Raw genomic sequence first — 17,014 nt, 5'->3', positions numbered from 1 at the left:
GGTTACACACAGATGCAACGATGCATTACTAAAAGCTCTCCTTGCTTTTTTCAAACCCTTGAATCAGTTAGTGGTAAAAATAATTCATTAGAAAGCACAAGATAATATGTAGTGTGCTTGTTTTTAGAAAATGCTAAAAAGATTGCCTATTTCTGCCTCAACAACATTAGCTTGGCAGCCTGAACTAAGTTTAATGCATACTTTGTTGTCTACTGAAGAAATATATGAAAATTAGCAGGTTTACTATCATAGGCCTTGTCTTGAATTCAAGTTGATGGTTACTTAATTTTTTATGTGTATTGGGTACACTGATAGCATCAATTTGCACTATTCTAATTAACAATCAGACGTCTGTGGTTCTTGCAATTCTACTAAAGATGTCACTTATCGCGAAGATCCTTATGTGATACAAGCACTAACACTGTTCCTATATAACGCTGTGCCTATGTGCCTAAAGTACTGTGTCTAACTGATTGTGCTTAAAATATTTGTACCAAAATGACAGTGAATCTCCAAATCATGTGATAATGAATGAATAAGCTTATGTTTCAAAGGACAATACTATGCATAGAGCTGTCTAGAATATGACTGATTCTACTCTCTGATTTTCTTTAATGTATGAATTTGAAAATCCGTTATACCATTTTATTGATGATAAAATTTTTATTTCAGATAGAAGGTATGAGTAAATATGGTGACATAGAAAATATAGACTTAGGTATATATTTAGAATAACCTGACTGATGACAATGAAATATAAAAATAGAATAAAATAAACTGAAGCACAGTAAAATGGTGAAAATGGGTTGGCACAAATTAACATGTGCAGTTTTAGTCCTGCTGACCTGCCTTGTTACAGAGAGTCTACAAACACAAGCTGAGAAGAAAACCCTGCATTTAGATAAGTGTAATACCACTGGAGCAGGTTATGAAATTAAAATGGAATTTGCTACCCAAAGAATCAACAACGGTAAGACCTTGCCCTCTATTTAGGCAAAGTTCAAATCTAATTGAAATATCTCTTAAGACTAGATTGACACAATGTAAGAATTACAAAAAAAGGTTCTACGTAACAGTCAAAAAGGATGAACTTTATTAAAGTAACTGTTATCCTTAATCCTCTATCTGATAAATTACTTATCATTTACGGACTTTTCTATTACACAAGATATGTAGTTTAAGATATTTAAAGTTTAATGGTTTGAATTTTATTTTTCAGAATTTATCGTATCATTCAATGGTTATTTCAAGTCTCCAGCAAGAAAGAGATTTATTACGGCAGCTCTCCATGATGCAACCTTCTCCTGGACTATAATAGAGAGAAACAACCCAGCTAAGGAGTTCCCCAGTGATTTTGATATATTAAAGGTAGGAAAGTGATAAGTTTTATTTCTGAGAAACAATTTTGTGACTGAAGTCATGGCAAAATAATCTATTTACAATGTGATCTAGTTCAGTCTGAACTTTTAAGCTGTTGTTGGCTTCAGAATTTATTTGATTTCATTGAGATTCATGAATTCAGATTCAGATCAGATGACCAGGCATCTTCACTATGGTCTTAATCTTATACCTTGACTGCCCACTTTTTGTTTCACAGAAGTTTGTGAATGCAGCAATTTGATTGAATGGTACGCTAGAGAATATAGCCAATCAGAGTCCTTGACAGAAAGACTGTATAAAATAATTCGGCAATAAATCGGGGGCTTTGACTGGCTGTATTCGCTGACCATGAAACAAGAAATTTGGTCGTTGTAGTCAAGGTATAAGATGAAGATGTAATACCTTGACCGATGTGAAGATGGGAGTTCAGGATCAAACTGGGTCATCCCATGAGATAAAGATAATGACTTAGTTGAGCCCAAATATCATAAATATTTTTTGGAGTAAAGTGGAATTTTTCACTGAATTGGTTAATCATAAGACCTACTCCAATCTTAGCTATGCTAAGTGAAGCTAAAAATTGTTTTTTACTCTAATTTGAAATTCTGTTGATTTTGAATATTGATCCACAGTTCAAGGGTAATAGTAAGAATGGTGTTGAAGCTTTGAAAGATCATCCTCTAGTCAAACGTGTTACTCCTCACAAGATGGTGACCAGAACTCTTAAATATATTAAAGGTAAGTTTTAAAACTTCTTAAAATTATGTCCAGAATTGATGCGCTTTTGATTATTAGAATCATTTCATTTCTAGATCATTAATTTTTTGCTTGTACGTACTTTGACTTCTGGATTGAAATTTGGCAAAAGAAAACATTTTAGTTGGACAAATGAAAGACACAAAGTTTAAGACGGAGTTTTCGCATCTAATTTCCATTTTCAAATGGGTGCCTGATTCAAAAATGGGTTTGAAATGGGGTTCTATTTTCTTACATTCGTTCGATCATTCGTTCGTTCATTCATTCATTCATTCATTCATTCATTCATTCATTCATTCATTCATTCATTCATTCATTCATTCATTCATTCATCCATTCCATTCCATTCCATTTCATTTCATTTCATTCATTCATTCATTCTATTACAGAAGAAGAGACAATGGAAGTAGAGGAAGAAGAAGAAATGGGACCAGAAATACCCTGTAATGAAACAGATAAAGATTGGGATCTGACATTTCATTCTTCAAGACCATTAAATAGAAAGAGTCTATCACTGGTAAGCTTTTAATTTCAGACTGGTGAACTAGTCTGTGTTGGATATTTTAACCTCAAAATGAAATGAAAATTAGGTTTTTGTCCTTAACTGTTACTTCTTTTTAGAGATCACTAGTGACTAGTGGCTAGGCAAAACTCAATCATACGGGTACTGCAGATTGAATTAAAAAGTCTGTAGGTAAATCTCTGAAATTTACATCTGGTATGTCTATAAGTCAACAACCATGTATTATGTTAATGAATGTTCAGTATATCAATGGATATAGATAGCATGTGTACATGACCATATTATGATCTATGTATGTCATTGTTTAACTCCCAAGGAGTAAGAGCATACATCTTGATAATGTAAAAATACAAACTATAATCTTATGTCAAAGTAGATATAAGTACAACAGCGAAACATTCTCTGAAAGGTAACCCTGGGGACTTATTCTCAAATACTTAGATTATGATGATTTTAATTTACAAGTAATCTGATTGGTCAATTACTAAAATTGATTTTAAATTCAATTTTTTTTATCCAATCATATTACTTTATTTCTTAAAATTTGTTAAGTTTTCAAGAATGAGGCCTCTAGGTTTAGGGGATGTCTGTTGTTTATACAAGTTTTTAAACAGACTATCTAATATATATGACTTGTTTTTTAGGGTACAGCATATTGGCACTCTCCCAACAGACATAGAACTCGACATTTGATGAAAGCAGTTCCAAAACAGGTAAGCAGTTTTTATGTGGTTTTTATCATTTATATTTTTCAGAAAAAAGATAAGCTATAGCCCAGTCTTTTCAGGATTTTTTATAAAGTTAATTTATAATCATATTTAGACCTTATATTTATAAAGATTTTAGACATTTTTTGACCAAATTAGACCTTTTATAGCTTAAACTTTGTTTTATCTTATTTTCTAGATTGTATCATCTCTTCAAGCTGAAATTTTATGGAATCTAGGATTTACAGGTATTTTGTATAATCTATATTTTTATGAAAATAAGGGAATGAAATTTGATAATCGATAAGTAATTTATTATATTATTGCGAAATGAAATTTGAATAGTCAATGTTAAATAATGAATATCCCCATATTTGTTATATAGTGCATCTAGTTTGATATTTGTCTTTGGTTCCAGGTGCTGGAGTAAAGGTGGCCATTTTTGATACTGGACTGGCCGCAGATCATCCTCATTTTAAAAAGGGAAGAATAAAAGATAGATCCAATTGGACGAATGAAAAAACACTGGATGATGGTCAGTATTAACTATGTATAATAATTAGTATTGCCAAATGAATAATATTACCCGTATTATCTCTAGATGCCATGATGCCGTGAGCCAGTTGTAGAGAGTATCAGAGTGTAACGGCTTGTCAAAACACCATAATTGATTATTTAATTGGCATGGAGCCTCAAAATTAAAATGTTTTTTATATGTAAAAGTATAGATCTGAAATATAAACAAAAAGTAAAGGAATTTTCAACATTGCCGTCGTAAATTAGCACTTCTTGATGCATAGCATTGTCCCTCTTCATCAGCCTAATTAGTTACAGAAACCATTTCATTTTGTTTGTTCATTATTTTTTATTGTGTCAGTTCCATTTATTACTAAGGTCTAGTTATTTATTACAGGGGCCTTATTCTCAAATACTGATATTGATTTTAGTATTCCAGTCATCTCATTGGTCAATCATTAAAATCGATTTTGAATTCAATTTTTCTATCCAATCATATAACTTTATTTTTTAGAATCTGGATTTTATCTTTTCGAGATCAGATTAGAATCACTTTACATTAATATTATTGTTATGTTTCAGGGTTAGGTCATGGTACGTTTGTAACTGGAGTTATCAGTAGTTCAAGTGAATGTCTAGGTTTTGCTCCTGATGCTGATATCTATGTTTTTAGAGTTTTCACCAATAATCAGGTACATTAACTCTCGTATACCACCTCAATAAATTAACTATTGACTGAAGGTTTTGAAAAGATTTTTACTACATTTTTTATGTGTATCAGGGATAGCATAAATTTGCCCCATTCCCATTGTCAATCAGACATCTGTGGTTTCTGCAATTTGACGAGAACTCTGTCTTCGATAATGTCACTAATGGCAAAATATGCCCTTCACATAAGGCTCTTTGTGATTAGTGACGTCATCAAACACTCAGTTTTAATGGAATTGCAGGAACCACAGATGTCTGATTAAAAATTGGAATGGTGTAAATTTATGCTATCAGTGTTCATGATGCACATACAGAATTTAGAAAACCATTTTACAATCCCTTTAAATTTAAGAGTTCTTTAGGCACTGAACGGATTTCTCCTTTTAATTATTGTAATTAAGAAACAATATGCGCATATAGAATGAGGATGATTATTCTTTTTAACTAACTCCCTGAAAAAATAATCTGGTTGATATGATATTTTTTTCAGTCATTACTTAAAAATGTAAAAGGTTTTTTGAAAACAAACCATAGTTAATGCTATTCCATCATGCATACAAAAACTTTTTATGCACAAAATAAAATTTTCTCTTCCTCCTCATGATTTAGATAATTATATATGCGCATGATAATCATGATTAGTTTAAAAATAAATTAATTTTACAGGTATCCTATACATCATGGTTTCTAGATGCTTTTAATTATGCTATTCTGAAGAAGATTAATGTGTTGAATTTGAGTATAGGTGGACCTGATTTTATGGACCACCCCTTTGTTGATAAGGTAAGTCAACTGAACTGTTTGGTTACATTTATTGTGTATAGCAGGATTTTCCAACTTTTTTTCTTTCTATTACTTCTTTGAGAATTCTTGATCTATGGCATTGTCTCCTGCAACAAAAATAAAATGGGAATATTGTTATGGAATATGTAAAAGAATTATTATTCTATGGAACGATTTGAGTGCAAAAGGAAGGGGGGGCGTGGTTTTGGTGTCGGGACCAGCGATAGGTCCTTCGAAATAAGAGCCCCAGCTTTATGGAATTCACTAGCAATAGCTGTCAGAAAATGTTATAAACTAGACTCTTTTAAACAGAATCGTAAAACCCATCTTTTTAGACAAGCTTTTAATTGATTTTTTTGTGGTATAGTGCAATATTTTATGTTTTATATAATATTTATATTTTCTAATTTTTGTATCAAGCGAAATTGATCAATTGTTTTACTTTGTTTTACCGTGGATATTTGCGCTATATAAATAAAGTATTATTATTATTTATTATTAATATTATTGTATATTAAAGGTGTGGGAATTAACAGCTAATAAAGTTATTATGGTATCAGCTATTGGTAATGATGGACCACTCTATGGGTAGGTTTTATTTATTTTTTTTATTTAACCATATTAGTATGTTGAGTTCTGCACATTCCTGATTTATGGAATTAACAGAATGTTCAATGGAATATAGAGTTCAGAATGAGTGCTATGTGTGCTGAAAAAATATTAGGTGCAGACAGAATTCAAAATAGGGGAGAAGGAAATAGATTAGAAAATTTTGAATGTGACATATCCACTTACATTCTGTTAGATTAGGGGGGCACAATTGGAACAGACGGAACCTGTTCAGAACTCACCAGCCACCTAATAAATGAAAATAAAATGAATGGAGTTTTACATCCCACTTCAGGCGCCTAAAAAGACGCACAAAAAAGTAGATATATGACACAGGTCACAACAAATTTACAATTAGTGTTTTAGGAACCTCTCACCGTCTTTTTTTGTAATCCATAAACATATTCAAGTAACTGGTGTTAAAAGGGACAGTATGCAATAAGGAGTTTATTTTACTTCAATCTGCACAGTAGATTTCTAACATCTTCCAAAAATCATAAGGAACTTTATGTAAAGTTTTTGAATAGTTTTGGTGTTAAAGAATTAACGGCTAGATAATATTAGTTAAATCTTTCTCTAGATCTTGGAGTATAGGTTTTTCACAAATTTGAGTAAATGGAATGCCTCTTTAAAATACAAAAGACACATTAATTCTTTATAAAGACTTGTCATCATTGTCCTCTTCTTCATCATCAATGATTAAATATTATTTTATGTTAAAAAGAAATATCTTCATATATTTTAGGACATTAAATAACCCAGCAGATCAGATGGATGTTATAGGGGTTGGTGGTATAAACTTTGAGAATCAGATTGCTAGGTTCTCTTCTCGTGGTATGACTACTTGGGTATGTAGTAATGTTTTATATTAATATTTACATTAGCTATTGTTTTGTCCAAACCTTTCAAATAATTTATAACCTTGGTAATGGCTTTCTCCATCTTTTATTTGGAATGGAAAGGACTACTTGTTTTACTCCGTCTCAAACCATTTCTCCATTATAATTTGACTATTATAGGAACTACCTGCTGGTTACGGTCGTGTTAAACCAGATATTGTAACATACGGTTCTGCAGTTAGAGGATCAGCTTTAAAGTAAGAATTAAAATTGATTAATTACTGGAATATAGTATAGTTGTCAGAAATATCTGTCTTGTATTACCAGTCAATAAAACTGTGATTTAGCTATCTGTATTGCTTTCAGAATGAAATATAAAATCCTGTGGTTTGTCTATGTGATAGATTAAAGCAAATCACTTTAAGAGATTTGAGTCTTGAATATATGTAAATAGTAGAAATACTAGAAATGTACGAAAATCACATAATACCTTTGAAAATATTTCAATACTAGGATTTTTTTTGTTTTCCTATTTCTTTGGATGTCTTTTCTATATGGCAGTGTCTCAAGAAAAGACGGATGACTTATCTTTAAACATGGATGATTCTGGACACACATGGATTTTAAGGCTCAAATTTCGCCAGTGAGCTGTGGACACTATTACTGATTAGCTTAGTAAAAAATATTCAGTTTCTATGAGAGAATGATTTGGTCAACAAAAATGTCGCATCTGTCTCTTTTAGTTATTAGCTAGATAATGTATATTATTATGTATTTTTAGTGGAGGATGTAGACATCTATCTGGTACTAGTGTCGCTTCACCAGTTGTAGCAGGGGTGGTATCTCTTCTAGCAAGGTAAGTTCATTAAATGTGGAGTTCAATCTGGAAAGTTCTGGCCTGTTATCAGAGTGTGCTCGTGAAAGTTCTGGCTTGTTATCAGAGTTCACTCTGGAAAGTTCTGGCTTGTTATCAGAGTTCACTCTGGAAAGTTCTGGCCTGTTATCAGAGTTCACTCTGGAAAGTTCTGGCTTGTTGTCAGAGTTTACTCGTGAAAGTTCTGGCTTGTTATCAGAGTTCACTCTGGAAAGTTCTGGCTTGTTATCAGAGTTTACTCGTGAAAGTTCTGGCTTGTTATCAGAGTTCACTCTGGAAAGTTCTGGCTTGTTATCAGAGTTTACTCGTGAAAGTTCTGGCTTGTTATCAGAGTTCACTCTGGAAAGTTCTGGCTTGTTATCGGAGTTCACTCTGGAAAGTTCTGGCTTGTTATCAGAGTTCACTCTGGAAAGTTCTGGCTTGTTATCAGAGTTTACTCGTGAAAGTTCTGGCTTGTTATCAGAGTTCACTCTGGAAAGTTCTGACTTATCAGAGTTTGCTCTGGTTAGTTCTGGCTTGAATGATATTCAAATAAAGAGCACTTGTCAAGCAGATGAAATGCAAATCCAAATAGAACTTAAGCCAAACTTAAATTTGTCGTGATAAATTGCTACCCTGCTTCTAGATGTCACTGTCAGTCAGTAAGGGAAATAACTCAGTGTCCCTAAATACACATCAACATGCTGTTGTCTGTATGCATTCTTAGTCACTACCGTAAAAGTCATCATTGAGGGAGTATTGATTGTGTGCCTAAACACTAATGTAGACAGTATTGATGGTGTGCCTAAACACCACATTGCGATCAACAAACTCTTTTAACTCCCTATGAAATTACTATTTTGCAGTGCTGTGATAGACCGTGCTGACATTTTGAATCCAGCCAGTATGAAGCAGGCATTGATGGCGTCAGCTCGTAGACTGTCTGATGTGAATATGTTCGAACAAGGATTTGGTAGACTTGATTTACAGGGAGCTTATCGTCAGTTGAAAACTTACAAACCTCAAGCCAGGTAGAAATCTTTATTGTGCTATTCAGGGATTTCCAGGATCATCTTAAAGAGCACCATTTGTACCATTTTAGCTAGCATTATTATTTTGAAACTGTCTCTCACCTTGACTTTCTTACTATTTATAGATCTTAAGATCTTACAGAATATTCTGTAATATTTTTCAGTTTAACTAATAGATCTAACATAATGTTCTGTTAGAATTATTAAAACAACACCTACAAAAAAAAAGATGTTGTTACTTAGAGTTTCGATATTTGAACAACTGACAACCTGAATTCCTACCGATCTGTTGAAGTTGAAGTTATTTTGTTATGTTTTTCAGTTTAAGTCCCAACTATATAGATCTGACAGAATGTCCCTACATGTGGCCGTACTGTACACAACCTATTTATTATGGTGCCATGCCTGTTATAGTCAATGTAAGTATATTCTATAGATTATTGTTGTTGTTTGATATCTAGGCCAATTGAAAATAATTTCCTAAGGCTTATCATATCATGGTATTTTTCTCTTGATAATGCTGGCTGAGTTAAAGGGATTGTAAACAGATTTTCTAAGATTTGTGTATCGGGGACACTACTAGCATCAATTTGCACCATTCCAATGTTCATTCAGACGTCTATGATTCATGGAATTCCACTAAAATTAAGTGATTGATGATGTCATTAATGCGAAATTTGCTTTATCACATAAGGCCCTTCACGATTAATGACGTCATCAAACACTTAGTTTTAATGTAACTGCAGGAACCACAGACGTTTGATTGGATATTAGAATGGTGCAAATTAATACAATCAGTGTCCCAGATACACAAATTTAGAAAATCTCTTGACAATCACTTTAATAAATATAAGAAAGTATATCCATATCTTTTTTTCACAAATTTTACAGGAATTATACGTTAATTTGATTTAAAGGTAGTAATTTAAAGATTGATTTGAATTATTGATCAATCAGATTTAAAGTTTTTTAGAAACTGAGTCTTGGATAAGATTAATTTCTTATTTTCAGGTTACTATATTGAATGGAATGGGTGTGTCTGGAACCATAGTGGACAAGGTAGGGACCAAATGATATTTTAAACTACATTTATCAATTGTATTATAAATGAAATGGAGTGGTGTTTAATGTTCAACTTTCTGCTCAAAATCAGGAAATCTTGTCAGGAGAGTGTATATTTCCTTTCTCTTTGAACTGATGAAATGGAATGGTGTATTATGTCTGACTTTTCTTCTCCAGTTTGGACTAAGGCAGAAAGGAATTTTGCCAGGACAGTGGCTTTTTTAACTAAACGAAACTGGGTAATATTTAGCTAGACATGTGGTGTCTGTTTTCTAAACAAATTCCCGCCATTATTATTGAACTTCCAATAAATTCTGAGGTAATGTCAAAGCTGGACTTCCTAAAAAAGGAAACCAGACTCAAAGAATGATTGATAAAGCTGCTCTAGCTTTAGTCGTCTGAACTCGCTAAGAGACAGCCTCTTGTTGCTGATGCAGCATATATATGTATATTTCATCTCATTTCAGCCCAAATGGGAGCCATACACTCCACAAAATGGAAGAAACATAGAAGTGTCCTTCTCCTACAGCCCAGTTTTATGGCCCTGGTCAGGATATCTGGCTGTTTCAATATCAGTTACTAAGTCTGCTGCATCATGGGAAGGCATTGCTCAAGGGCAGGTCACTCTCACCGTAGAATCTCCTTCAGAGGTAAGTCATAAATCATACAGCTGGTAGTTTGAGATTTAAAGAAAAGGGGGCCGTGGAGATACTAAGGGATGTAAGGATATAATATATGTACGCTATATTTGGAGTGTGATACTATACGCTGTATGTGATGGTATCAGTCGGATTAGATAAAGATTTCATATGTGTACACTCTTTAAACAAAAATCACATGAGGAAAGGCAAGGACGAAGATAATGACGAAAGCTGTCCTAGAGAAATAAAGATCTTGAAGTCTGGTGTCAGAATTGTCCACTTGAGAAATCTCTGATTGATTTTCAAACTCTGCTATCACCTTGTATTTTTCTCTACAGGAGGAAGAGGGTGAAACCAAGAAATCAACTGTGACTTTAGAAATTAAAGTGAAGATCATACCAACTCCTCCACGCAGGTAGGTTATATATTCCGTCTTTTGGGAATAAAGCACAGACTAAGGTGAATGTGCTTATGAGAGTAGTGTTCTTGGTTTGATTGATTGCAATGTAATGACTCTCCCATCTGACAGACCCCTGTCAATCTGGTTTATTAGTCATTTATACTATTTTCCGTATTTGAAATGATCCTGCACACCGCAAAGGTTTTTTTATTCCATCTTCTCTTATGTAATAGAAAACTTCTCTAATATATAACTTTGTTATTATGATTAATTCTGTTATTTTAAAGTATTAGGATATTGTGTCAGACCCCTGTCAATCTGGTTTATTATTAATTTATACTATTTTCTACGATTTATTGATTAAGACCGTAAATGAATTGATCATGCAAGCTGCAAAGGTTTTTTATTCCATCTTCTCTTGATAGAAAACTTCTCTAATATAAAGATAACTTCGTTATTGTGATTATAATTATTATTTTACAGTAAAAGGATATTATGGGATCAGTATCATAATTTAAGATATCCTGCTGGTTATTTTCCTAGAGATAATTTACGTATGAAAAATGACCCTTTAGACTGGTAAGTTACCTTGGTTACATTATGTGAGACCAATGCTGATTGCTTGCCATAATGCAGCTGTGTCAAGCCTCGTTATCAAAGAATAGATCAGGCTGAGGTTAACTTTATCCAAATAGCTTTGTATAAGTTGGTGAATTTTTATCCAATCAAAACTACCTTTATTTATTATCTCAGTCCCTGATGCAAGTTTAAACTTTTAAAGTGAAACACTGTAAAATATAACACTTATCATGTCACCTGATGATGAAAATGTAAATTGTAGAAACATTGTGTATAATAAAACTCAGGAATAGTATACTATAAAATTATGATCTGTTATTTAATACAGTAAAATATGTAATAGTTTCGGATATGTTGAAGAGATGCTGTTTATGATGTATAGAAAACCTCTTTACAATCTCTTTAACTTCAGGCTCTTGCACTCCAAATTCCTTGTTTGATTCCCTCTTTCACTCAGCTTTGATATTGTAGGAATGGAGACCATATTCACACCAACTTTAAAGATATGTACCAACATCTACGTAACAACGGTTATTTTATCGAGGTTTTAGGTTCCCCGTTTACTTGTTTTGATTCTTCACAATATGGTAAGAATTATGCAGGGGTGTCAACAAGTGTCACCTCAGCTCAACAAGTTATGGACTTGTCTCTTGACAAGGAAGATCAGTTCCAGCATAGTTTAAGATAGTGGACAAGAAACATTTTTCCTCTAGCTGTTCAAGTATTGAATAAGTTCAAAAGTTTTCAATTTATAAGAATTCGTTGGTGAATTTGCAATGCTGTCTTTAATCATTGCAGATTGTGGTGCATTTGATATCTTGTTTTCCTTAAAAACTATTAAAAATAGGACATAGAATTACAAGTTTTCTTTATTCTTTAAAATCCAGTTTATGTTAAGGTGCATCAAAGTAGGAAGTAAATCTCCATTTTATTTGTGTTTGTAGGAACGTTATTAATGGTGGATGGAGAAGAAGAATATTTCCCTGAAGAAGTAACAAAATTAAAACGTGATATTGATAATGGTTTGTCTGTGATAATATTTGCTGATTGGTACAACGTATCTGTTATGAAAAAAGTTAAATTTTACGATGAAAACACGAGGTACATATACCAGAGTTTAGCTGTTCTTTTCAGATGATGTTGAGTTGGTACCAACAGTGTATAAATAAAGACTGTGTGTATTGGTTGAATATTATTATTTTTAAATCGCGATCATACAGTAACACCAGATTATAAAACTCTTTATTTCTATATTGTAAATTTAACAGCACTTAACATAATATACAGCTTTAGCTTCGTGACCTTGGCCAGTGCTATTTTAGGGAATTTTGATTAAAACAGAAAAAAATGAGAGTAGTAAAAAGGTTAAATGGTTGATTTGAAATACTTACACCTTACAAACAACCTTACTTACAGAGATATTAATAGTTGCTTACGGTAGCTCCCGTTAGTTTTAGTGGAATTGCAAGAACCACAGACGTCAAGTGAAAATTGGAATGACGCAAATTGATGCTACCAGTGTTTCACGATATAAAAAGTTTAGAAAACCTCATTAACATTTTAGTGGAATGTTTGGTTTCAATTATCCCTGGAAGTCAAAAAGTGTATATTATCTTTGTTTCATCTGCAGTTTGTTTGCATCTTTGATTGAACTTTCTGTGACATCAAATGAATATTCCATATTGCATTATAGCATATTGATGTCAATATTTACCGACATCAATAAGAATCAGTGTTGTTACGGATAACAACAATAGAGAACAAAAAATCACTTTGAATTTTGGAAATGGTGAGAGACATACTTATTTTTTCAGACAATGGTGGATGCCTGATACAGGTGGCGCTAATATTCCTGCAATAAATGATCTTCTTTCACCTCATGGTATGGCCTTTAGGTAAGTTAGAAACTTTGTTTAAATTTTTACTTGACAATGGCATATTCTAAATAAACTGTAATTTAATAGCATAATTGATCAAAAACATTACACTATTTTGAAGTTGTTTCTCCTTTGATACTTTTTGCGTTGCCAATTTCAGCTTTAATAATATTTCTTACATAATTTCATTTGGAAATAAATGATTGAAATTGTAAATCAGAACGGTATAAATCTTGAAAAGTGTCCCTCTCTTCAAATTCCAATAAAAGTTTTCCTTTGTTTTTCCAGTGATCAAGTATTAGAAGGGGATTTCAGTTTAGGAGATCACGACAGTAAGCTATTATTTCATTAATCGCGTAATTTATACCAATGTCCTGTACTGTTGACGTTCATTTCAACCAATCAGAGCAATAGAACAATTATGTAATAACTGTCATTTAATCCTTCTTTGTGGTTTCATTTCAGTGTATTACGCCTCAGGAACAAGTATTGCTAAATTTCCTCAAGATGGTATTTTAATCACCCAAACTCTTAAAAATCAAGGTCAGTTATATCTATGTCTATTGTTCTTCCCTGTGGAGGTTGGCAGCCACTTATGCAATTGCTAACGAACACTCACTTACAGGTTCTTATTACGTAGGGTGTAAGAGAAGTGTAGTTCAAATTTGAGGTTATTCGATATTTTACACAAGACAAATTTTCGTTAAATTGAATGCATTTTGTAGATTGTAAACTTGATGTGTTAAAGGAGATCACATTGACAGCTTTTAGGGTATTGTCTAGATGCCCAGTTCCCGGCCTGGGATGTTTTCACCCCCCTGGGTGTATCAGATGTAGGAGAAGTATTTCACAAGTTTCATAAATTTTGGTGGTGTGGAAGGTTCAAATGAAGGCTGAAAAAGATTGGGAACTACTGGTCTAGATATTGAAGTAATCTCCTCATAATAACAGAGACAAAAGACATCCTGTCAAAAACAATTAGCCTCATATCTTTTGTTATTGGCGTATTTTCTTGAGATTATTGCTTCATAACTTTTAAGCTGAAACCAACTTTGAATTACAGGATATGAGGTGTTGAAGTCAGAAACTCAGATGGCTGAGAATGTACCAATACTAGGTCTTTATCAAAATAGGACCAATAAAACCAGTGGTAGAATAGTTCTATATGGTGATTCTAACTGTCTAGATACCAGCCATCTACAAAAAGGTAACAATACTTTCTTTCTTTTGTGAGTCTTTCAGGTGATATTCAAATTAAAACCTAGCAACCTAAAACTGTCCCTTCCGGTTCCTAAAACATGATATAAGGATGTTATATGGTAGTCGAACTCAATCCATTTTTGGATCGCTTCTTTTTGAGATTTATCACCAAGACAAAAGCGATCTGGAATAACTTTTGGTATGTTTTCGAAACTTGACCAATTATGTTGTGTGCATGCCACATGTAGTTTTCAACAAAATTGTACTGACCTCAATCATGTGATCCACATTCTTGCATGAATTATATTTATGAAGATGTAGGAAGGAAAGAAAACCATACCCACAGACTGTTTTTTGATACACAGGACATGGTAGAATATCTGTTAATATCTTGATGGACTCATTAATGATTAAGATTTGTATAAATATTTGACTATTTGTTATTGTAGATTGTTTTTGGTTGTTAAGTGCTATGCTAGAGTATACAGCCTACAATAATCTACCTACAGTAGTAAGAAATGTAGATAAAGTCAGTCTACCACCTGATATAGAATTACCTGAGAGGATGGAAGGTAGGCCATAAACACTTTTATTCTTAATCTTTTTATGACTAGTGGCTAATCAACCAGGCATGTTACATATTCCTGAGCAAACTGAAGTCCTCATGAGACCTCATATAAAACTCTAAGTTATATAACTTGGTTAAAAAAACAATGGACTTGTGTTAAACAAAAATCCCCGATATCAGCACACTTATTACTGGGAATGGAATAATTTTTATGTAATCCAGTTAACTGGACATGATGATTTTTTTTATTTACCGTCGGTGTTTAAGGGTTATGTTTGTTTGTAAATTTTAGAAGTTTTCATTGTGTTACTAAGACATATGACATAGATTCCTAGATTCTCTGGGATAGAATAAATTGTAGTAGAATAGGCTAGTCTCTTATTGAGTCAAATTATTACTTGAGCTACCATGAAAATTAAAGGGACTTCACGCCTTGATTTTTTTAATTGTTCGCTGCAGTGTACTGATATAATATAATAGCTCAACTTTAATCAACTATCAAAATAAGATGCTCTTTGATAACAAACAAGATTAAAAATATTTGTATATCTCAATCTATAGGCAACCATCTTCATCGTTACTCAAAGGTTATTGAAGGTAATTTAGGAACACCAAGGTCAAGGCCACTACCTCCTTGTCCACCATTGATATGGGCCCAACCTCATCCCATTAATAAATCAGCTCCAAGGTAAGTTCCAGATTACTTTCCTTGTCCACCATTAATAAGGACATTGTTTATAGCACTCCATGCGGGCCGACATGGGAAAAGTGTCTAGTCATTGTGGAACTATCAACCAAAGTCTGATTTGCTACAATCTGTTCATAAAAAATGTTTCCTCGACAGCTGCTTAGTGCCAATGTCCTGACAAAATTTGAGGTTGCCCTCAAAGGAAAAAAGCATTTCTTTTTGATCTTTAGATATAAAATGATATTTTAAAACCAAATATTGATTTCAGCAATCTATATCAGCAACCAAGATTAAAATCACTGCCAATAGAGGTGCCATTTTTACCAAAACAGCTACCTGAGCTGGTACTAAAACCAGACTTTCCGATTGAACAGGAATTAAAACCTCCATCACTGCTTCATGAATCTTCAAACTTTTATCCAGTGTTAGCGTTCATAGGAACTGGACTAGTAGTGTTGTTTCTTCTTAATCAATATTATCAAAGCCGTTCTCGTCCAAAACGTAAACGAACGAAGCCTCGGGCTCGGAAACTCCAACAATTTTTTTATGGACGTGTTCCCGGGGTGTGATATCCGAAACATCAGTTATGCTGACATCTTTTTTGTGATTTTAAAAGTTCTAGAATTATGAAAATTTCATAATCTAATCCATTCACGTCTAATTTATGGATGTATTCCAGGAATGCTATTCTAGGAGTATAATAAGCGAAACATCAGTATACCTTGTATGTGATTTTAAAAGTTCAAGTAGTATGAAATCCATTCACATTTAAACAACAAATAATCAAAAACTTGATCTTGAAAACTTAAAAAGTAATGATTTATGAAATCCATTGATCTGTTAAATTCAATCGAAGCTTTGCCAGAAAAAATTCAATGTACTGCTTTGGTCCAGATTTTGGGAAATTTTTGCATCTTGGCTGAAGTCCAACATAGGCTTGTGATTCTATGACATTTGGGCTGTCCTGGAAAATAGATCACAATTAACAGCTCTCAGGAATTTGAGGATTACAAAATCTTTATGGTGAATTTTATTTAACCAAACAGAACCTCCATCTTGAACATGTAAAATTCATTAAATGGACATATAAGTTAATTAATTATATTATATGATACAAACTTCAAGAAAGCCTGACAAAACTTACTGAAGATCGTCTCCCCTTCAATGATAGTGATGGATTCTTGGGTGAAGCTGGAGGCTATGATGACTGGCCTACTGGTCGTGGTATTTTCTTCAACAAACTTCAACCGTTATCATTGTTATTGAGATTGCGATGAAACAATCTGTATGTAAA

At 32.9% G+C, this 17,014-nt stretch overlaps 1 protein-coding gene across 1 annotated transcript; it reads left to right on the top strand.

Annotated features, from left to right (window-relative positions):
• Positions 1-1,218: 1,218 nt before the first annotated feature.
• On the top strand, positions 1,219-16,289 carry LOTGIDRAFT_123675 (hypothetical protein; the record flags this gene model as incomplete). Its single annotated transcript, XM_009060786.1, has 27 exons — positions 1,219-1,368; positions 2,013-2,118; positions 2,559-2,653; positions 3,304-3,372; positions 3,566-3,614; positions 3,785-3,901; positions 4,465-4,574; positions 5,257-5,373; positions 5,894-5,961; positions 6,728-6,830; positions 7,002-7,078; positions 7,603-7,677; positions 8,541-8,705; positions 9,028-9,124; positions 9,717-9,764; positions 10,235-10,417; positions 10,747-10,823; positions 11,292-11,387; positions 11,859-11,974; positions 12,332-12,488; positions 13,202-13,282; positions 13,553-13,596; positions 13,730-13,807; positions 14,328-14,471; positions 14,914-15,036; positions 15,594-15,720; positions 15,989-16,289. Coding segments are annotated over 27 exons (2,973 nt in total), but the record flags the coding sequence as incomplete, so codon positions are not given.
• Positions 16,290-17,014: the final 725 nt, after the last annotated feature.

This window comes from Lottia gigantea (assembly GCF_000327385.1).
Source record: "Lottia gigantea unplaced genomic scaffold LOTGIsca_44, whole genome shotgun sequence".
NCBI classification, from domain to species: domain Eukaryota; kingdom Metazoa; phylum Mollusca; class Gastropoda; family Lottiidae; genus Lottia; species Lottia gigantea.
The sequence above is the reverse complement of the archived record's forward strand: the minus strand, read 5'-3'. Positions and strand labels throughout refer to the sequence as shown.